The sequence below is a fragment of the Rattus rattus genome, chromosome 6 (genome assembly GCF_011064425.1).
Source record: "Rattus rattus isolate New Zealand chromosome 6, Rrattus_CSIRO_v1, whole genome shotgun sequence".
Taxonomy (NCBI): Eukaryota; Metazoa; Chordata; class Mammalia; order Rodentia; family Muridae; genus Rattus; species Rattus rattus.
This window is the reverse complement of record NC_046159.1, coordinates 100,133,126-100,157,042: the sequence shown is the minus strand read 5'-3', so window position 1 is coordinate 100,157,042 and position 23,917 is coordinate 100,133,126. Positions and strand designations below refer to the sequence as shown.

General features: G+C 38.3%; 1 protein-coding gene and 1 pseudogene across 3 annotated transcripts in view; both read right to left on the bottom strand.

The window, feature by feature from the left end:
- Window positions 1-23,917, bottom strand: part of Braf (B-Raf proto-oncogene, serine/threonine kinase) — a 131,349-nt gene that overhangs the window by 31,813 nt on the left and 75,619 nt on the right. The window contains exons 7-16 of one of the 3 annotated variants that reach the window (XM_032906693.1): window positions 23,682-23,830; window positions 22,570-22,686; window positions 13,690-13,849; window positions 10,798-10,833; window positions 10,429-10,465; window positions 8,630-8,749; window positions 6,125-6,270; window positions 5,134-5,251; window positions 1,168-1,252; window positions 295-471 (exon numbers count right to left, since the gene is read on the bottom strand). In XM_032906693.1, the coding sequence (XP_032762584.1) occupies window positions 295-471; window positions 1,168-1,252; window positions 5,134-5,251; window positions 6,125-6,270; window positions 8,630-8,749; window positions 10,429-10,465; window positions 10,798-10,833; window positions 13,690-13,849; window positions 22,570-22,686; window positions 23,682-23,830 (1,145 nt within the window). The remainder of the gene's footprint in view (window positions 1-294; window positions 472-1,167; window positions 1,253-5,133; window positions 5,252-6,124; window positions 6,271-8,629; window positions 8,750-10,428; window positions 10,466-10,797; window positions 10,834-13,689; window positions 13,850-22,569; window positions 22,687-23,681; window positions 23,831-23,917) is intronic. The other 2 variants (XM_032906694.1, XM_032906696.1) reach the window with 2 other exon arrangements.
- On the bottom strand, window positions 15,246-16,738 carry LOC116903607 (annotated as a pseudogene).

Genomic DNA, 23,917 nt, shown 5'->3' with positions numbered 1-23,917 from the left:
TTAGTAGGAGTGTGGCTTTTCTGGTTCCTAATTTTCTGTACTTCCACTGTTCACATAAACCATTGAGTGCTAATCATCATTTGCAATTATAAACTTCTCATCAAACACCTCACTTCTTGTATACTTCAAAGGCTGAGCTAGAGAAACTGTTTTTAGTATGTGAGTGCTCTCTAGTAGTTAGTACCTTTGCACAGAAACCTAGTAAGCAGCCCATAGATGTATTATTAGGACCTTTAAAGTATCCGTAAGTGGGATTTCAAGAGCGCTGTGAAGATTTAACAGCATTGAACTTACTCCATGCCCTGTGCAGTCTGCCGTGCAATATCTATAAGTTTGATCATCTCAAATTTGGTCTCAATGATGTGGAGATGGTGATATAAGCTGGAGCCTTCACACCACTGTGTAACAATAGCCAGCTGTGGCTTTGTAGAATAGCCCATGAAAAGGAGGATGTTCACATGTCGAGTTTTCCTGCCAAAAAGAAATGTGACAATGTGTAACAGTTCTCTAAGGAGAGCTAAATCAATACAATGCTCTCAGGACAACGTACCAAAAACGAAGCAAGGCTGACCTATAATTATCGAGTCTAATCTCCAACTCTGTTCAGAAATATAGAAATTTATCGAGTGAAGAAGCAGAGGTCACTTTCATTTGTTAAAGTTGTTCTAAACTTATGAGGACGTTTTCTAAGTGGAAGTAAAATCATTTTCCTCTCACCGCCACAACTAGCTTCCCTGTTCTGTTCTGTTCTTCACAGTATCAGAGGAACCATGCACCCTTGTGAATACAATAGCCTTCTCTGGATTAAAATATCGGTTTTGTTGAATATTCCCCTCACATAAAATTATAACTATAGAACCTTCCCTGTATAAGTTTTCTTATGGATTTACTCTCATTTTCTAATGTTCCTCGGATCCTAGGGTCCAGGACTAAATATACTTTTAAATGTGTTTTGATACATTTAGAATTTTTAGAGTACTATTTTCCTAAAAGTAACTATTATACACAATCAGGCATTATTTTTTATTTCCATTAATTCAGTCTTGTCTTCTAGATGCAGGACCAAATTATACTGAGTATCAGGGAGACAATGTAAACATAAACTCCAAGTAGGCACATTATGTTTCTTTGAGTTAAGCCATTGAACGCGGTGATGCACACACTCACCTGAGTACTCCGACTTCGTTTTTGAAGGCCTGTAACTGCTGAGGTGTGGGTGCTGTCACATTCAGCATTTTCACTGCCACGTCGCCTGAAAGGAAATTGTTACTCCAAAATTTCAAATTGCAAAACATGAAATGTTTATTCTTTTTTTTTTTGCTAATTATTTTAATCTGTATCATTATTAAACTGTAAATAAATTATATTTAACTATCTAGTAATAAACTACTTTTCTTCTTTTTAACACAGACTATGGGTACACACATCCTTGAATCTCACACAAAGCAACTAACAGTGATATTCCTATACTACCATTTGAAAATAATATGCTAAACAACCCACATGTCCCTCGACAGAGGAATGGATAAAAAAAGGTGGTACATTTACACTATGGAGTACTACTCAGATATTAAAAACAATGACTTCATGAAATTCACAGGCAAATGGATGGAACTAGAAAATATCATCCTGAGTGAGGTAACCCAATCACAAAAGAACACTCATGGTATATAAATATACTCACTGATAAGCAGATATTAGCCAAAAATTGAGCTCAGAATACTCACGATACAACTCACAGACCATATGAAACCCAAGAAGAAGGAAGATCACACCAAGTGTGGATGCTACAGTCCTACTAAGAAGGGGGAAGAAAATAATCTCTGGAGGTAGAGTGAGAAAGGAATCTGGGAAAGGAGGGGAAGGGAAAAAGGGGGGCTGGTTCAGATACTGGAGGAGATGGGGGACAAGTACAGAGGGTCAGGAATTTGAAAGGAGGCATGTGGCAGTAGGAGAGGGGGATCTGGGGGTAGCCACTACAAAGTCCCAGATGCCATGGACCCCAGAGGTTCCCAGGACCCAACAGCGAGGATTAGGAGAAATACCCAAAAAGGGGAGAGAAAACCTATAAAGACCATATCTAGTAGATAGGCATGGCCCCTGGGGTCACCTATCCACCTAAAAAATAATAATTCAGAATTCCTCCTGTCAAAAGGAAATACAGGGACAAAGATGGAGCAGATACTGAAGGAAAAGCCATCCAGAGACTGCCCCACCTAGGGATCCATCCCATCTACTGACACCAAACCCAGACACTATTGCTGATGCCAAGAAGTGCTTGCTGAGAGGAGCCTGATATAGCTGTCTCCTGAGAGGCTCTGCCAGGGCCTGACCAATACAGATGCAGATACAGCAAACATCGAACTAAGCATGAGGACCCCAATAGGGAAGTTAGGGCAAGAACTGTAGAAGCTGAAGGTGTCTGCAATTTTGTAGAAAGAACAATATCAACCAACCAGACCCCCAAAGCTCCCAGGGACTAAACCATCAACCACAGAGTACACATGGAGGGATCCATGGCTCCCGCTGGATATGTAGCAGAGGATGGCCTTATCTGGCATCCTCTGGGGGGAGGGTAGCCCCTTGGTCCTGTGGAGGCTTGATGCCCCAGTGTAGGGGAATGCTAGGGCGTTGAGGCAGGAGTGGGTGGGCCAGTGGGAGAGCACTCTCATAGAGGCAAGGGGTGGGAGAAGGGGAGAAGGGATTTGTGACGGGGAAACTAAGAAGGTGGATAATACTTGATATGCAAATAAATAAAATAACCAATAAAAATATGAAAAAAAAGGGAAAATATATGCTAGGGCTGGAGAGATGGCTCAGTGGTTAAGAGCACTGACTGCTCTTCCAGAGGTCCTGAGTTCAATTGCCAGCAACCACATGGTGGCTCACAACCATCTGTAATGAGATCTGATGCCCTTTCTGGTGTGTCTGAAGACAGCTACAGTGCACTCTAAATAAATAAATAAATAAATAAATAAATAAATAAATAAATAAGTCTTTAAAAAAAAAAAAAAAAGAAGACAAGAAAAAGAAAATATATGCTAAAATACAATGACCTTTGCTTCCTGGGAATACAGGTTAGGTAACTAAGTACTTGGGGAATTCTCCTAATGATTTAACAGTGCTGACTGAGGTGTTACTTACCAAGTGAGTGCTCAAAACCATGGACAACAGGTCCAATGCAACTTGGTTTAAAATAAAAACTTGCTACTTTTTTCCAAAAGTTATGGCTTATTTATGTGGACTGGAAAATTATTAAAATTATAATCATAGTTTAAACACTTCTAGTGGATATGTAAACTGGCTTAAGTACTTGGCAGCACTGATAGGAATATGTATAAAATTGCAAGTATGCATATGGTGTAGTTCTAAAATTCTCTCTTAGGCATATAGCCAGTAAAAATATACACATATGTTCTTTAAAAGACATATACTAAAAATATGCACAGCAGAATCATTCAGAATTGCACCAAAGTGGTAAGTACCCAAATGCTTATTATCTCATAGATGGAAGGAATCACATTTCACTCACACAATGGAATACTATTCAGAGGACGAATGACACACGAACACACCCAATAACATTGATGGATCTTAAAATATTGAGAGAAAGGTTACACGTTATATTCTACTGAAGTCAGGAGGTTAGTTGTCTTTGCAAGATGAGTGAATGAAGAGGGCATATGGAGAGCTTCTAGAAGACTAATAATGGGGGTTGGGGATTTAGCTCAGTGGTAGAGCGCTTGCCTAGCAAGCGCAAGGCTCTGGGTTCGGTCCCCAGCTCCAAAAAAGAAAAAAAAAAAAAAAAAAGACTAATAATGTTACAAGTATTAATCACGAATGTATTCAGTCACTTCGTGAGTTTTAATTACCTGAACCCTTATAAACATTTTAATAAATTTTAACATAACCAACCACTATAAATCTTGATTTTTCTGAACTATCAAAGTAATATAGTATTCATTCTATCAGATTCCACCAACAGTGTTTATTACTTAAATGTTTCAGGAAAACAAAAACATTCCCCATAGGAGCTGGAGAGATGGCTTAGTTAAGAAAACTGGCTGCTCTTCCAGGTCTCGAGTTCAATTCCCAGCACCCACATGGTGGGAGATGACGGAAGATGATGGAAGATGATGGAAGACAACCATCTATTATGGGATCTGATGCTGTATTCTGTCATGCAGGTATACATGCAAATAGAGCACTCATATAAATAAATCTTAAAAAGTCCCCATAACTGTGACACTCAGAAATATACATGCTTACATGCGCCTATATATGCATATTCCACTATTGCTATCCCCCTGCTGAGTATGCTTTCCCAAACACTGACCTATTCACTGCTGTCCAATTACTTGCTTAGGCTCAGTGTACATACTGCCAACCTTTCATATTTCCCCAAAATAAAGAGGATTATAATCACAACCTTCACATGATCAATTAAAAAAAAAATCTGTGTTCAAGGAAAGTCATGACTTCTATCTTTTGAGTTTGTAATTCTTAGAAAACTAGTGAGGCTGAATACTTTTTACTTGTGATTTATAATACCCATAACATCATCAAAAGGAATATTTCTAAAAGAAAGAGTTCCTTTGGGATTAACTGCTCGACAATCTTCATCTTTATGAATCACTACTCTAAAGTACTAACAGCACTCCTGGTTACTCTGAAGCCAGTTTTCATGTTCCACCATTTTTGTTAGAATCCTTTGGAGGACTCCTGCATTTCATGAAAACAGCTTAACGATGTAAACAGTGAATATTTTGACTTTATACCTTTTTTGAGACAATCTCTGTTACTCAAGTTGGCCTTGAACTTTCTAATTCTACATAGCTAAGGATGTTCTTGAATCCCTAATCCTCACGCTTACACCTCCTACGTGCTGGGAATATAGGAGTGTGTGTCATCACGCCTGCTGTTCCTCCCCAGACACACTTCTGTGTGCCCTGTCTGTACTGTCTGTAACTTGCTCTGTAGACCAGGCTGGTCTTGAACTCAGAGATCTACTTGCCTCCTTTGCCTCTTGAATGCTAGGCTTAAGGAATGTACCATTATGGCCAGCTTTGGTTTTTTTTTTTTAATAAACATTTCTTAACATATCCCCACTACACCAATGTATTACATACATACCATGCCACTTTCCCTTGTAGACAGTTCCAAAGGACCCAGATCCAATTCTCTGTCCCACTGTAATCTGTCCATCAGGAATCTCCCAATCATCACTTGAATCTCTTCTACCAAGTGTTTTCTTGAAAAATATAATACAAAAGTCAAGCCAAGGCAAACAAAAGAGAAAAAAACCTTATGTTTCATGCTAAATATATTGACCTGCCTGACAGGAAGTTAGGAACAGAGAAAAGTCTTAAAAAAACAAACAAACAAACAAAAAAACCAACCAACCAACCAACCAAAAAAAAACAAAGAAAACAATAAAATATCCATGTTGAAGAAGCAATAGTTATACTCATGACTAAATTTAAAATTAGCCAATTCAAGGGTGGAAAAATTACTTAAAAACAGAAATAATTGGGGCTGGAGAGATAGTTGAGAAGTTAGGATTAGTGGTTTTTCTTGCAGGTACCCAGGTTCAGGTCCCAGCACCCATGACAGCTCATCTATAACTCTAGTTCCAGGAGATCCATTACACTCTTTTGACCTCCTTTACCACTGGGCATGTGCAAGCTGTACTTATATATGCAGTCAAACACCCATCAACACAAAAATAATACTAATTAAAAAGTTAAAAATAGAAATAATTGGGGTGGAGAGATGACTCAGTGGTTAAGAGCACTGACTGCTCTGCCAGAGGTCCTGAGTTCAATTCCCAGCAACCACATGGTGGCTCACAACCATCTGTAATGGGATCTGATGCCCTCTTCTGGAGTGTCTGAAGACAGCTACAGTGTACTCACATATAAATAAATAAATCTTAAAGAAAAAAAAAACAAAAACAAAAACAAACAAACAAACAAAAAAAAACAAAGAAAGAAAGAAACTAGAACAAAGGTCAGGTTTGTGTGAATACACTTCAGGCAAGACCTATTAACCCTTAAATGCGGCAGGAACCTCGCGCCACAGGGCTCTTACATTTAGATGGTCCAGTCACAGCACAGATCCTTACCATCCGACTTCTGTCTTCCGTGGAGGAGGAGGAGGAGGAGGACTTCCTTTCCCGCTGAGGTCCTGGAGATTTCTGTAAGGCTTTCACGTTAGTGAGTGAGCCAGGTAATGAGGCAGGTGGGGTGGCCGACAAGCCTGTGGTTGACCCTAAATTAGAAAAAAGGGGAGATTACCCACATTAAGGAGGAGTAAGCATTAAGAAGGAACAAATATGTCCACATAACAGGGGCAGAAAGTGGGGAGATCTAGACTTACTTTAAAATGGAGTGCATGTTTAAATATTAGCCCTTAACAAAGGGTAGGCCAAAAGAGGCATGATATGTAATGAGCACAATAATTTTTTAAGGTTTTTTTTGGGCCAATTTAATGACCCTTAAAATAGATAATAATAAACAAGTCTAGAAAAATACAATCTCTAAACCAAGACACAATTTCTAAAATTCACTCCCAAGTTCCTGTGCCTTTGATAAGAAATTAAAACATCAAAACCAACGCACAGGCATGGTACCACACACCTTTAATCCTAGCACTTGGGAGGCAGAGGCAGGCGGATCTCTGCATTTGAGGCCAGCCTGTCTACAGATAGACTTCCAGGATAGCCAGAGCCATGTAATACAAAGACCCTATGTGATAAAACATAGGAAAAACTAACAAAACCCAACAACAAAATCAAGGCATATTTCTACAAAACTTATTTTGTATTATTTCACTAGCCTCAGTACTTCAAAAACATTAAAACATTAATATTAAACATTAAAACTCAAACATTTTAATGGCCTTACTGTTAAATATTTCTTTCCTATTAGCCTTATATTTATATATGATACCAAACTACAAACTCTACTATTTGAGTGGTTCTTGGACTTTGTTACCTTTATTGCAAAGTTAATATAAACAAAGCCAAGTAGGCTTTCTTATTGAAAAATTATTATTTTTATTTATGTGCATTGGTGTTTGGCCTGTATGTGTATCTGTGTGAAGGTGTCAGAACTCCTGAAGCCACAGTTACAGACAGTGGTGAGCTGCCATGTGGGTGCTGGGAAGGGAACCTGAGTCCTCTGGAGAAGCAGCCAGTGCTTGTAAACTAACACCCCAGTCCCACTAAAGGCTTTCTGAAAACTTGGTATTGCAAGGGTGAACAGGTAACTGCTATGGCATCGCACCCATATTCCAGATATCTTCTAGTATGTTATATGCCAAGTGAACCTTGTAAGTAGGCTCAGGTTTGCAAGTAGCAAACTTCCAGCTACTCATACCACTATATGAAGTAGCTGGGACAGAGAAGTGTACAGTGAACAGGCCTGAGAGTTCTAGGTAGGATTTTCATATATAGCTGAGAAAAACCTCCAAAAAATACTATTCTCAAGGGTAAAAAAAAGAGGCTCTTTCAAATGGCAAGGATACAATCACGGTATTTAAATGTTAAATCTGGACGGATGTTTTATAGCTACTACATCATGTTAGCACCATACGGAAGTTCTATGATTGCACATGCAATTTTCTAAAAGAAAATGGTGCCTGGAATTTCTTTGAACTAGCGCACAATACATTTTATCCTGGTCATTGATAACTTCCCACATTGTGAAGCAGCAACAACCTCGAGCACAGTTCTCGTTCGTTGGGTTATTCAGTTTAATTATATCCCTAAGTACGGAATGACTTCCACTATAGTTAAGGCCGGCCTGGCTAAAGCACCATGATTACATAAACCTAGGTCACTAAGTGCATCAAAGCAGTAAAATAACTTTATAACAGTTTTTAAAGATATACAATTTTATCTTAAAATTTAAGTCAATTTGACAGTAAATTAAAATATGACATGGCAAAATATGGGATAATTATATTGTTAACTTTCCTTATGTGAGGGACATAAGTCAACATATAAATTCAGTTTTCTTGAACTCATGTTTATAGATTAATTAAAATATATGTCATATGTAAAGGAAAAATAGAACAAAATATTACTAATATTACTAAATTTGAAAACACTGTCAAAAGTCTCATAAGAACTTTTTGGCCTCAAACCTGCAGTGATTTTCCTCCTGCCTCTGTATCTCAAGTGCTGAGGTTACAGATGTGAGTCATATGCCCAATGTAAAACTTTTTCATAGGGGTTTCCACATACATTTTTATTTTCTTAAATAGTATTAATATTAGTTAATTGCAAATTATGATCCAATGCACTAAAATAGAAAGAGTCCTGCCTGTGTCTCCCAGAATTTAAGAAGTTATCCAGACCAAGCAGAACTAAGACAACAATGAGCAAGATGGAAATCCCAACTCAGAAATTTCTTGCTTTTAAAAGTTTGTAATAGACAGCATACAGGAAGCTTGCGGTAGTGAGGATGTGAGAAGCACATTCAGAGCATTCCAGCCAGGCCAAGCAGAAATTTAGTACTTAACACTCTCACACTTACAAACACACGCTGTGAGGTGAGGCACACACAGAGTCTGTATCTTATATTTAGTTTGCTTGGGTGAGAACAAGAAAGAAGAGCCCAACTACCTCTGAACACTGGGCCAGGCTCAAAATCAAACACTATTTCACTGGGGACAGAATGGAGGAGGGGGCTGGGAGTCCGGGATTGGTATTTCCGAAGACAGCGCATCAGCTGGTTCAAAGGGGCTGTTAGAAGAGAAAGAGAGGGGCAGGCAAACACAGGAAGACAGACACACAGAAGAAATGAAAGAAGTCATGGGGAATAAATTAGATGAACTAAAGCCTGCTTCATAAAATAATTATGGATGATATTTTAAAAATCTGCTTATATTTTCACAAAAACCCCAATGGATTTGTTCAAAGTGACTCATAACAAGGATAAGAAATGCCACTTGACTTTAGGTGCTAAGCAGGCTGTTTACTATGGCTAACTGTGATGCTAACGTGATGGAAACATTTAAATGCTGGATGTATTGGGCAAAATTATCAGCAGCCACAGCTACTAAGACATATGAAGTCAAACTGGCAGCAACATTAATTGGCAGGCTCACGGAGTAACAAACAACACAAAGTCTTGAGTAACTGTGTGGTAAGTCAGCATTAAGTACATAATTTAGGCTTGTTATCTGGTATCTTCTCAGGAGTACAGAACCATAACAATATGGTTTACAATGTTTACTCAGTATAACTATTGAGTCTGGGCTTGGCCCTATTTTGAAGAGACAGAAGGCCACAGTGAAGAGCCCAGCTGTAGGCATGATGTGCAGCTAACACAGTCTTCCTTGTAAGACAGAAGGCAGCTGAGAAGGTAAGCACAGTGGAGCTCTTGAAAGAAAACGCGAAGACAGTCTCAAATGCCATCTTTTAGAAAACATATGTGGTAAATTATTAGAGTTTGCTTGTTTTGTTTTTTGAGAGAGCCATGCTATGCAGACTGGGCTAGCCTCAAACTCATGTTCTTCCTGCCTCAGCTAGGATCATAGGCATATGTTATCACATTTGGCTCAAAAAACATTTTCTTTCTTTTTTTTTTTTTTTTGGTTTTTTTTTCGGAGCTGGGGATCGAACCCAGGGTCTTATGCCTTCCTGGCAAAGCGCTCTACCACTGAGCAAATCCCCCAACCCCCTCAAAAAACATTTTCTTAAAACAATACTATCTTTGCTAGAGGGAAAGCTAGATGGAAAATCTGTAAGAAATCTTAATATAATTTCCAATAAGGGGACAACTAAAATTCTCCATTAATATAATTTCTCATTTGTATGTTTTATTTACTATACCAATAAGGGGGTAACTAAATTTTTCCATTATGGGTCCATTCCATAAAATAAATGTATCTTTCAAATAGATCTAGACAGGGGATGGGAAATGTTTGATAGAGTCTGACAGATTGAGGAGATATGGCCAGCCACCCCAAAGAATGACTGACAATGATTCCATCTGACTCTGAGCTCTCTCTATTTGGTGTGGGCCGAGAGAAACGTAGTGACTCCAGCTTTGGAGGCAGCAGAAATTAAAAAGTGGATACAACAACTAAGGGTCCTCCTTGTGCAGTACTTAAGATTGGAAGGGGCGCATTTAAGACTTTCTTCCATGTCTTCTCACGTTCTCTCCTTGTTATGGATAATTTTAAATTCTGCTACTAGTAAATAACTACTATTAAAAACAAACAAACAAACAAACAAACAAACAAAAAAGCCAAAAAACCAAAACCCATTTGGTTTTCTCTACACATTTTTCTCTGTGTCTGTTTCAGGAAAAAAAAAAAAAAGCAACCATAAAGGAGACAAGCAGCAAAGCAATTGCATTTTTGCCTTAAAACAACAACAAAAACAAAACAAAATAAAACCCTAAAATCACTACTTACCTCCATCCCCACGAAACCCCTGGTCTCTAATCAAATCCTACAAATAAATAGTAAATATGTTTATTCAAAGCACATGGTAAAAAAGTAACAACAACAACAACAACAACAACACATTTTCTACTATGCATAAGCAGAAGGGTTAATTCAAAACAATACCTGTCTTATAATTATTTCACAAAGCAAAGACTATTAAATTAGCTAGTGTACATGACAAACACTAACGTTTGAAGCACTTGCCACCCTGACCTACGTGAAAGGATTATTAGTCCTGGTCAAATGCTGAAATCCATTCCAGGCCACTCAGTGACTTCATAAATCCTTAAAGAAGATTCTACTGGCACATATTAAGAGCCATAAAAATGTTCATACCCTTTGATCCTGTAATTCCACTTCTGGGAATTTTTCCTAAGGAAATAATTCAGAAGAAAAAATGATATGCACAAAGATGTTTAGTGCAGCATTATCCATCACACCAAAAGTCAGAAATAATTATTTCCCTCTGATAGGCATTTTGTCATATTATGGCTATGGTGTATCAATTTAATGAAGTAGTCACAGTTACCAAACAACTATGAAACTTAAAACATGGAACATGTTTACATATAATAAAAAATACAAAGTTAAGCACACTGAATACTATCATAAAAATCTGGATGTACAAGAAACATTAAAAAGGAGGGGAGATCAAAACAGCTCAAATAAGGATTTTGTTTAAAGTGGTCTTTCTTATTTAAATACAGCTTTTACAGTAATGCTGGTAGTAGGGGAAATTCTATATACAATGAAATTGGATCCTAGTCTACAGAACCTGGATTACTTTACTCAGTTAAACTAAGTGTCAGGGATTGAAAGGCCACAAATGTCTCTGAAAAGATTAATTGCAAATAGGCACCATTTTGCTTATTAAAATAAGGAGTGAATTCTTTACTGTGTATGTCTACCATATTCAATGTACTGCATAGACCCTTCAATATAATACAAAAGCCTCTTTTTTTTAACATTCAAAAACCTATTTAATAGAATCTTTTTCATGAAATATACAAAAGTCTTAATGGTTTCACTACCTTTCTGTGGTTTCAGAGCTTACAAACACTGTGAGATGTAGGCACATGAAAAATAAGTAACCATGTAGGAATAAAAGAGAGATACACCAGTTCATTATAATAAAAAGTGATGGCATTGACAAAACTTTTAGTGCCATACATTAAGACTATGATGATCTGGCAATCTGACACTGGGCTTCCAGCCTCCAGATCTACAAGAATTGGTGACTACAGTGCAAAAGAAATGACACTAGGATTTGGCATTGGTGAAGCAGCTAAAGAAATCTGAGTCAGGGCTGTGAAGACTAGACAGGCATATAGAAATCAAGGGGCTTTCTAGACAGAAGGCCCCACAGGAGAACAGTTGTAACCCCTTTCCTGTTTCCTATCCTAGCTCTGAAACTCCCACACACACCTACAGATGAATGTGGCTTTCCCACTCCTAGAAACTCCTGGAGGTCCAATACACGTTTACCCTTTTCAATCTCATGTGTTCTTAAAGCTCCCTGTTCAACTATCTACTCAATCTATCTTAAATAGGATAGTCCAGTATTTTAAAACCATTTCAACTGTTCCCTAACCTCTTCTAGTCCCTTGTCTGTCATCCCTGTGATTCAGCATCACAGAAGAAACAACCAAAGAACTTCTGGCAATACCTTGTTATCTGTGAACATCTGCACAAGTAGCATCCATCAGCTGTAATTTCTAAATTCATTCGTTCTCCTTGATGTCCCTTCGTCTCCAGGGTACCATGTGTCATAGGCTGGTCTCCAGCTCTGCCCCTCTGGTGCCTTTAGTGGTCAGCGCCAAGACTAAAGGTGTGCGCCACAACGCACGGTTGGCTTCTAGCTACCATTTGTTTTAATGTGGTGGTTTGAGGAAGGATGGTCCCCATAGGCTCACAGTATCTGGAGATTTATTCTCCAGGAAGTAGCCTTGTTGGAGGTAGGCTCTGAAGTTTCAAAAGCACACACCAGACCAACACCCTCCCTGCCCTGTCTGCAGATCAAGATGTAAAGCGCTCAACTATTGCATGTCGCCATGCTCCCCACGATGATAAAAATGGACTAAACCTCTGAAACTATAAGCAAGCCCCAACTAAATACTTTTTTAAGAGTTATCTTGGTCATTCAGACATGTACTCAGATAATAAGGTAAGAAATGACTGAGCATGAATAAAAACTTTAAGTCATTAAAAAAGCTTTCAAACAAGAGAATAGATGATAAGAGTATTATAAAAATTATCCTGGTGAGAATACCAGGGTGGAAATGGTTAAAGAAAAATTAATGGTAGGAATAAATTCATTAAGTTGTTCATATGAATGAATATGGAGGCAAATGGTTATGTCAATAAGTCAGAAGAGTCTAGACGTAAAGGGGAAAGGAAAACAGTTTCGGCAGTTATGAAAAGGATAAAAGAGTAAGGCATAAAGTGATTCTTCAAATAGCCAGGCCCAGGAAACCAGGAGGAGGCATAGCAGAGACAAGGGGAAACAGTGTAACAGACTATTTGTTTTCAAATAAAGATGAAGGCTCCAAGCTGGGGCACACCGAGAACACACCTAACCTACAGATACTGTGCGACTCCGACTTTCCAAGCTCCCTCCTCCCACAGCTCCCTTTCCCACTTCTCTTTCTGTGTGTTCAGGTCTACATAGAGAGAAAAGCCTTAGTTAAAAATGGTACTAGGAAAAAGCTACTTATATGAACTTACTCTCCAAAATACAGGGGGAAACTTAATGAAAGTAGGAAGAAAGGCTGATTTTAAAATCCTTTATTCATGATTTATCTTGGTAATTAAATAAAATTTATAATAAAGCATTTTAAAAGTTAATAAAATTTAAGTTATAGTTCCAACTGTAAGATTTTAAAAAATATAAATCCAGAACTCTTTGTTGGTTCTAATGCCAAATTCATGTCATTTTCATAACAGATAAATTGAACAAAAATCTTAAGAGAATTCGTAAAATTCCCATTTTAATTTAAAATGTTTTCAGAGATAGTGTCATAGAAAAAAGTGAGAATAATTGCAACTTGGCAACAGTAAAGTACTTAATATTACCAGAGAACATGAAAGGGCATTTGGATCTGTAACGTAGGACCTAGCACTTCCATGATAAATGAAAAGTGGCATCTACTTCCCATCTGTATTGAAAGTCTAATAGGAAACCAGGGGAGCACATTCAGATTGCTTAGTGCTAGCACTGCCAGTACTTACATCAATATTGACAGGTTCGATTGTGTTTATATGAACATTGGGAGCGGAGGAGGAGCGGTCTCGTTGCCCAAACTGATTGCGATGATCTTCATCTGCTGGCCGGAAGGGCTGTGGAATTGGAATGGATTTTGAAGGAGATGGACTGGTGAGGATTTGGGGCCTGGAAAAACCAAGTCATTGGGAAGATAAGATTTGGAGCAATTATATTAATAATAATATTTAAAATGAAAGTTACAAGATTGTTATACTTAAAATGATAAGCTTTAAAGAAACAAAATTACAGTAGTAGTAGCTTTACAAAAAGCATTAGTTTAAAAAACATCCCTACAACTGGTACTGACAAAGCTTTGCTCAAAAGCAGAACTTCCAGGGACTATCAATGGTAAGAACAATGATTCTGATCCAGAAAACTCCAGAGGATTCTACAAATGGCTGGAGATTACCTGTGGTTAATTCCTTCAAAATTATATATGCAACTAAAATGCTTCAGGTGGGGACTGGCTGAATAAAACATGCTATGTTTCCTATATACTATTTTTCATAACCTAAAGTCACTCAAGTAAAAATCTGAAGGAGGTAGTTAGGAAGTTACAAATAGTTTTGAGAATATACCTGTATATTTTAGGACCCTAAAGATAGAATTACTACTTAATACCAGTATTGATTGAAATTTTTATAATATCAAACATTATCTCCAAAGTTTTGGAAGATAATCTATATGGTGCCAATTATCTTTCATATTTCAAAATGTTTTTCATGTCTAAATATTAACACCAGAGACAAAAAAAGAGAACCAGATAATATTTAACACTGCAGCAAATATTTAAAATAACTAAAAAAATGTGGGGTATTGTGGTTGTGTGGTGCCCTGGGAAGCCAGACACTGGTGTCAAGTGCTTCATCTCTACCTTACTTTTTGAGACAGTCTCTTCGCTGAAGCTGAATTTACAATCGGTTAGACTGCTAGCCAACAAACTCCAAAAATCTTACCCTGTCCTCCTAGGACTGGGGTATAAAAATACCTTTTATACCTTGAAGAAATTGTTTCTGAGACTTACTTCCTCCGTCTGCTAACCCAGGCCTTGCTGTGGAAGCTTCTAGCCTCCATACAATCTTACCCAGGCCTAGAATGCTTTCAGCTTCTGAGATGTACTGCTGAATCAGCTCACTCTTCCCTGGTTCTTTCAGAACTCTGGCTGACTGGTACAACTCAGCTGTTCTTGCTCAAAACTTCTCCAATCTGACTGACTCAATCTGGCTTCTCTCTCAGCCTCTCCTGAATTGCTCGCTTGAACTCATACTAACTTTGGCAAAATGTTCTAATTTTCTGTCTCTCATTCTCTGGCTCATTCTGTCAACCTGGTCAAGCTTGTTCTCTCTCTGCAACCTATTTCTTTACAACTGTCCTGGTAAAACTGACTCCTTCCTTTTTTTTTTTCCTCTCTGTGCTGCTCTCTTAAACAGCCTCTTTTCCTTTTTTTCCCTGTGAGTTGGACATATTCTTTTTTTGTGGGTTGGGGGAAGATATCAAAATTCTTTATTTGAAGAAACAGTACAAATTAAAGAACTTAAATGGGTATTTTGGTGCAACTTATAGAAAAGTTAAAGGCAGCCCAACATATATGCACTGCCTGAGTGACCAGAAAAGTCACATGGCTTTGGGAAGCCAGCTTAGCTCTCATCACTGTGTCTGAGGGTGTGCTTGTCAAAGAGATATTCTGCCATGCCAGATCCAGAGGCTCCCATCTTGCCTAAGTTGATCATGAGGTCACCCTGTTCTTTAATGGATTTCACCTGCTCATTCAGATAATGTGTCTCAGTGAAGTCACATAAGTGGGGATCATTCTTGTCAGTAGTCAGTTTGTGAAGTTCCAGTTGTGCCTGATTTACTCTTTCCAAGTGCAGTGCACACCCCATTGCATTCAGCCTGCTCTACCAGGCATCATGGTCTGGTTTCTTTATATCCTGGAAGATTCAGCCACCTCATTGGCTCTGCAGCTTTATCAGTTTCTCATCAGGTTCTCTCTCCTCATGAGATTGGTGGAGAAAGTATTTGGCAGAGTTCTTCAGAGCTGCATCATCCTGGTCAAAATAGCCAGATGTAGAGACAGACATAGGAAGCACACAACTCTAAGTTGATCTGACGGTTGATGGCAATCCTGCCGGTAGTTCAGGAGAAGTGGTGGTCATGGCAGCAGCCAGGCAAGGTACAGCAGAGCAACAAAGTTGTAAAGGGCTCAGGCTCAAAGAGGCCAGCGGGGTCAGAGGGGCTGAGCACCCAGTTCTGTTCAAGCACTGTTGAAGCAAGAAACCACCGGGACTCTGGGCGAGAATACCTCAAGTTGGGCATACTCTATTCTATCACGTCTTTCTCTGATTTGTCATTTTGTCTACCACTTAGATATCACTTTAAAACACGGTGCTTCCTTCTACAAACCTTACCTTCATTGTGTGGGATTAAAGGTGTGCAGTAAGGGAGTGTCTGTATTCTAGCCAGAGGGATCAAAGGTGTGTGCTAAGGGCTGAGCCACAACACATCTAGAAACAGTTTTTTTTTTTGTTGTTGTTGTTGTTTTTTCCTCCAGTAAATAACACAATTTTGGGGTTCAAAATGCAATCAAATATCCTGCAACACTGGAGTAATGGGTTTCAACGACAGTCACCACTCAACTTTTTAGGTGGGCAATGGGGATCCAAACTCAAGTCTTCAAGCATGCATGATAAGCACTTTAGTCACTGAGCTATCTTCCCAGCTCAAAAATTACTCTGATTAAAATACTTTAATAGGTTACGGAATGACTTATTAATTAATTAACCTTTTTTGCTATAGATAGTAGAATCTATGAGTGCTGACCTAAAGGACCTGGCATGAAGAACCTAGAAATTTGAGGCTAGATTTGAAACTCCTATAAAGACTGTGGCCCCTCAGAAGAGTCTCATCAGCAGAGAAGTGAGCACTTCTCGGGAGAGGAGACAGTAAGGCTCAGCCCAAGCTTCAACTGCCCGTGGAAAGTCAACATGGACCAAGTTCTCCTCACATACTGGCCATCATTTTACCCCATATTATAAGAGTTAACCAGCACTGTTTAAGTCATTATTAGACCAGAATGACAATGTTGAGATAACAAGGGAAATTATAAAAGAATGGTAAGAAAATATATAAGGAGGGGCTGGTAAGATCACTCAGTGGATAAAAGGGTACTTGCTACTAAGCCTGATAACCTGGGAATTTTCCCCTGGAGCCCAGATGGTAGAAGGAGACCTTATTCCCCAAAGCTGTCTTCTGACGTCCACAAAGGTGCCTTAGCATGCACATGAGTGCACACACACATGCATAGTCATTTTAAATACGTATAATCAAAAAGTTAATAGAAAAGGGCAGAAAAAAATGTTTGGTGAGCAAAGCTTAAGAGTGACAAAACTCTAAATAAAGCATGTCATTGGAATATGAAGCTCATGAGGTAAGGATAGGAAAAATTTACTTTGGGAGATTCATATTAACTACATGAGTCTGTTTAAAATGAACAGGACATAAATGTTATTCTCTAAAAGAAATGGGCAAAAGCCCAATTACAATTAATGGAACTGGACGTGAGGGAAGTTGTGTTTCACTGGTTTTCGAGAATTAATCAGTTTTTGTCAAAGCTGACCTTATTCTTGCTTTATAAAGCTAAATAAAAATATAAACAAAAATTCCTTTGCTAAGGAATTTTTGAACACATAAAAATACAAAAATGTTATTAGTTAATAAGTATTCAGAAATAAAAACTGTCAGGCTACTTATAGTCATAGGTCGACAGTGTCCTTGAATTTAGCACTAAACCTGAGAAAGCCTCAAGTAACTGGATGTATAATTGATATAATATGTGATCTAGCATTGGTAGAGAGGCAACAAAGCACTCCTGAAATGTACTGAGTACAAACTATGACAGAAATATCAACTGGATAACAAACCAGAACTCTGTTTACAAAGGACAGTGATTCAGAAACAAGGAGACACAAAACCTGCATTTAATCTGGTAAAAGAAGAGGGCCTGTAACACAAACTCCACATGATGTGTTAATACCATTTGGAGGTGAACTTAACTTACCTACCCCTGATGACTGTGAGCAATATTTCATTATTATACCTATCTGTACAACATTTTAATTCAATGCTTAACAGAAGCAATTATAATGTTTTCTCAGAATGTCTTTCCAAAGAAGAATGAGCCCATCCTACACAAGTCTAGGTTAGGTAACACATATATTTTCTGTTCTGATTTTGCTCAACTTAAAGCAATATATTCACAATTATCATCATTTTGGAAAACTGATAAAACTGTACCTGCATACTGTGGACTCTTTCTTTGATGTAGGTAATTTATAACTAACCTATGAAGGACCCTGACTATCACCTAATTGGCTTTCTCCCAGAGGTATATATTTGTACTGACCACGCCACAAACTTTCTTAAAATTAAAATTAAAAAATTAAAAATTTAAAATAAACAGAATATTAATTCTAACACTCTTCAGAAAACTACTATAATTTAGACTTAAGTTTTAGGTTACACTATTTAAAATTTTTTGAAGCAAAGTGACTATTTCTGTTCAGTGATAAATAATTATCTCTTTGTATTCTAAACGGAGTAATGTATTAATTTTGCAAAATTTCTTGGTATGACCATACTTGCTTTAGGATAGAACTAGTAACTGTACACAAGTTATTGAGCATGGCATAAAGATTATCCTTCTATTATTCAAATACTGACTTCTCTGCCCCCGTATCTGGCTACATTCCAGACATGGCACTGTAATGCTTGTTCTAAGTTATCTCCTGCCTCAATGTTGTGCAAACATCGCTCCTATTTATTCTCTTCTTTGTCAGCAAAATCTGGTCAGCCAATGGCTGAGCAGAGGAGAGAGTAGAACTGGACTTCTGATTCCAGAGAGGTGAGGGGAAGAAAAAGAGGAGAAAGGAGGATTCAGCCTTGAGGAGAGTTGAGACACCATGGGAACACACGTGAAGCAGAGAGAGCCAGATTGAAACGAAAACACAAGTGTCTTGGGGATTTTGGCAGGAAGGTAGCCAGATTAGAGGATTAAAATAGATTAATAAATACTCAGCTATTAGACTGTAAAGCTTGATTAAATAAATCTTACAGTCTAGTATTTATTTGGGAGCTAGCCAGGAAAAAGAAATGCCATCACTTTTTAAATTGCTCTAACAAGTAATAAATCAAATACTGTGATATTGAACATAACTGATACAATGGCTATTTTTGGTTATCAACTTGACTATATCTGGAATGAACCTGTGAGGGATTGTTTTTCTAAATTAAACTATCTGAAGTGGGAAGACCCAGTCTAATCTGGATCCTTGAGGTAGAAAGATACACTTTTTAAACAGATCTTTAGAGATGGCAAGACCCACCTTTAATCTGCCCACACCTCCTGCTGGCAGCCCAGGTAAAGGACACAGAAGAAGGAAGCTTGTTTCCTTTCTGCTTGCCTGCTCTCCCTCTCACTAGCAAGTCCACCCTGGCACTGGCATTAGAGCCTCCTCCTTCAGGATTCTGGCAGATACTGAAGACCAGAAGGGACATCCAGCCTTACAGACTGAACAACTACTGGATTGTCGACCCTTCCATTGGTAGACAGCCATTGTTAGACTAGCTAGACCATAAGCCATTCTGTAAGCCATTCTAAAAAAAATCACACACACACACACACACACACACACACACACACACACGCACGCACGCACGCACGCACGCACACACACACACGCGCACACACACACACACACTCTGTAAGTTCATTATATAAGTTATGCTCCTCTAGAGAACCCTGATTGGCTTCTTTACAAAGGTAATTTTACACACTGACATAAAAGCATTAGGAAATTAACTTATAGAGAAGCTTGCACATTTTTCAAGACCAGATCCTATTTGACTCTAGTCAAGAAAAAATAGCTGTGGCAGAGGCAAATGCTCCCTTAATTTTGAAACAGCAACCCTTCACTAGAAGACAATCTGTGGGGCTGGAGAGATGGCTCAGTGGTTAAGAGCACCGACTGCTCTTCCTGAGGTCCTGAGTTCAAATCCCAGCAACTACATGGTGGCTCACAACCATCTGTAATGAGATCTGATGCCCTCTTCTGGTATGTCTGAAGGCAGCTACAGTGTAATACAATAAAATAAAATCTTAAAAAAAAAAAAAAAAAGAAAAAGAAGACAATCTGTGCTGTTACCATTATGACCCTTCAGAGAGGCCAAGTTAATTTTATGTTCTGTAACCCTGTTCACAGAACTGGCATCTGTCATTAGAAAAGCCTCACAGATCAATAGATTCTCAATTGTGGTAGCCAAAGGATTAATTGAAATCCCAAACATTATTTTGATTTGATCATCTTAAAAACAAAACAAAAAAACCAAAAAAAAAAAAAAAAAACTAAGGCAGAGCCATCAGAGAGAACTGTTACAACCTGACAATGCTACATAATTGTCTATATTCTAGTGATATAAAAATATGCTTTTTGATATTATTATTGCGTGCTTGTTTGTAAGTGTCCATGCCGTGATGCACACATGGAGCGAAGAAAACAAAGTTTTTGGAGTCAGTTCTCTTCCTACCTCTTTCTGAGGTCAGGTCTCTTGTTACTGCTATGCTGTGTAGACTTTTATTTATGTGAGGACCTTCCATCCTGTTGTAGGAATGCTGGGATTACAGCTGGACCACAACTGGCCTTTGTCAAATTTACCTCCTCCTATGGCGAGCACTTTTGCCCATTAAGCCATCTCATCTCTCACACACTCCAATTCTGTGTGTGACGGGGGAGGAGGGCACCAGGCAGCCTTCTCTATTGCTTTCTTATTTGAGGAAGGGTTGCTCCTTGATCCTGGAAATCAAGTTCTTTCAACTAGACTGCAAGCCTGCAATAAAAACTGCAGGTCTATTATAAGTATCCCCTTAATGTTATTATTCTTTGAGGTATAAGTCTAAAGAAATAAGGGCTAGCGAGATAACCATGTGTGTGATTGTCATGAAAGACTGACCACCCAAGTGGTCCCTGGTTCCACAGTGAAAGGCGAGAACTGAGTCATGAAAGTTGTTCCCTGACCTCTACACAATCACTATGGTATATTATACATACACAAACACCTACATATCACTGCCCACACAATGAATGAATGAATGAATAAGGTTTTGGGGCCTAAAGTAATAACATACTGTGAAGAATACAAGGAAGAAGGGAATAGTAAAACAAATACCTGTGCACTAAGCATTTTGGAACTATTCTAGGTCAGAATGCTATCTGGAAACTTCTCTTCCCCTCCTTTCCCCTCTCCCACTCTTTCTTTCCAAGATAGAGTTTCTCTGTGTAGCCCTGGCTATCCTGGAGTTAGCTCTACAGAGAAGGTTAGTCTTGAGCTCAACAGAGATCCATCTGTCTTCGACCCCAAAGTGCTGGAATCAAAGGTGTGTGCTGCTACCACCAGAGAAACATTTCTTTTTAAAACTATATACTTCCAGACATAGCATAAATAATCTTGCTTTAAACATAATGGGAAGAGCATAACAGACCTATGCGAAAATATTCAAGAGCCAACTTAAATTACTGTCTCTTTTTCTACTGTGAATTAATGCCTTGGGGATAGTTTAAGAGTAAATGTTTGCCTTCCCTCCTAAACTGACAGCACTGCTTCCACCAGCCTTCTGTCCTTGTGAAGCCCTGCCTTTCTGCATATGGCCTCCCCTTAATTTTAGGCTGTCTTCACTTTAGGGTTTCCTGCCCATCTAAATTTTACTGCTAAGTAAATTCTCCCTCCAAAATCATTTTTATCTCATTGGTAACTTGCTTGAAAACCTTTATTCTCCCAGATCTTCATATCTCAAGTAAATACCAGCCAAAATGTCAAGATTCCCTACTACCTGGTCTCACATATGGCACTTTCCTTCTTCCAACTTTCCATTGTTATTTGAGATTATGGTCTCACTCTGAAGCAAAGCTCAAACTCATCACCTTTCTGCTTCAGCCTCCTAAGTGCTGGGATTTCAGATGTGTGCATCCTATCAGTCTCTCTCATACTCCTTAAAAGCTTAGGTAAGCTTCGTGACTAGCTCTGAAACCTGCTCTCTTCTCTACATCCGCTCTCACTCAGAGTTCATTTAGCTTCTAGCCATTCATTCTCTCCCTCCAGTTCCCTCCCCTGTCCCCCATCTCTCTCTCTGGTTCTTTTAGACAGGGTTTCTCCATGCAACAACTCTGGCTGTAGCCAGCAATTCTTTAAACACCAGTTCAAATCACAACTCTGCTAAGCTTTCTTGAGTACATCCAACTTTCTTGCATTCTATAAATATAAAATATTTATGTTCTTATCACAAAGTTTAATATACTCTATTACAATGTGTAGTTTTGAACTCATATGTTAATGCTTTTTAAGTAGAAGTCACAACATTACCTGATAAAATGGTGAATAACAGGGCATAAGAATTTTATTTTGACATTCTTCACAATTGATCTTAAAACCGTCTACATCAGCTTTAATTCCATTGATTGATTGATTAATTGATTGACTGTGTGTGTTTCAAGACAGTAACTCACTGTGTAGATCAGGTCAGGCTCCACTCACAGAGATCTGCCTGTTTTGGTCTCATGAGTGCTGGGATTAAGGCTGTGACCTACTCTAATACCAGGCTTTTAATCCTACTCTGGACCAAATGAATGTAAATGCTTCAATGCTGTGATACTATACATTAGTGATAAAATACATAATTGGGGGGAAATATCTATAATTTAACAGTTCCAGTGTTGAAAAGGTTTACAATTATACAAACAATCCAAAGAAAGGCAGTCCGTCTAGCATATCATTAAACAGCAAGAATCAAATCATACCCAATAGAGTCTGAGGGGGGTGCGGAAGAGCATCCAGATGGAAGGGTAGTCTCTGCTGAGAAGGCCTCCTCCTGTGGTACTGGGTGATGCTCAAAGAACTTGGAGACAAACAGCAAACTGTGAGGCAAAAACAAAACAAAACAAAACAAACCTAACTTGTGCAAAACCCAGAAGCTTCAATACAAGAGAACACAGAAGTAGTGAGAAAATGTGGGATCAAGTTTTAGTTTCAGGATCAACAAAGTTCAATTACATATATTTTTGTCAAAAGGTTTCTCTAAAAAAATTATATTGTACTTTCAAGGGCATGCTCAGATCTAGAGCTAATTGTTCTTTTCAGTCAATTTCTATACCACGGGAAGAAAATCATCTATTTAAAAACTAGAAGAAAAACATCTAGTGGTAAGTTAGATTATGCTTCTTGTTTTTTTCTGAGATTCATTGTGTAGTCCTGGAACTCACTTGTAGACCAGGCTGGTCTTGAACTTACAGAGATCCACCTGCCTCTGCCTCCTCGGTAGCTGCTAAGTTGGATATATCATTATAATTAATTTTAAAGTCAAATTCCATTTCAGCAGCAACAAAAAGAATTATAGAGAAAGATTATTATACAATAGATACCATCTACTATGTTTATTAAATATACTCTAAAGAAAAAAAGAAATTTTAGAAATAAATAACTCGTGTATAAGTATTCCCTTAAATAAAGGGAGCTGGGGTTAAGATGATACAGACGGACATGGGTGAGGTGAACAGTGAGGGAATCAACATAACTGGTACAATAGGCTGCAGAATCAGACTCATTGTCCAGAAAGACAACCGTCACCTTGACTAAAACAATATTCTATATCCACCCCAAATTATATAAAAGTGATTCCTAAGGACTAGTAGTTGTTACTTAAAAAGCACATGAAATAAAAGTTTTATATGCCCCAGAGCCAGTGCTCACCTCTCTGAGAGAGAAGAGCTGCTTGGACTATTTGTTACTTTAAAAATTCTTTAACAGTTACATTGGGCAAAACGTCTCTCATGATTTTCAAAGTACACTAATTCCACATTATGAAAATTTAACTATAAAGTAATAGTAAAGAGGTTCTTTGTGGATTACTTACTCAAGTTGGTCATAATTAACACACATCAGTGGAACCTCTGTACTACAACGCTGGTGAAACTTATAACCACATGTTTGACAGCGGAAACCCTGGAAAAGCAGCTTTCGGCAAAAGTCACAAAATGCTAAGGTGAAAAAAGTTTTCCGTACCTGGAAAGTGAAAATCATACATGGTTTCAGATACTTGCAAGAATCCTTTTTATAAACAACACATTCACTCACTTACTTAAAATAGCA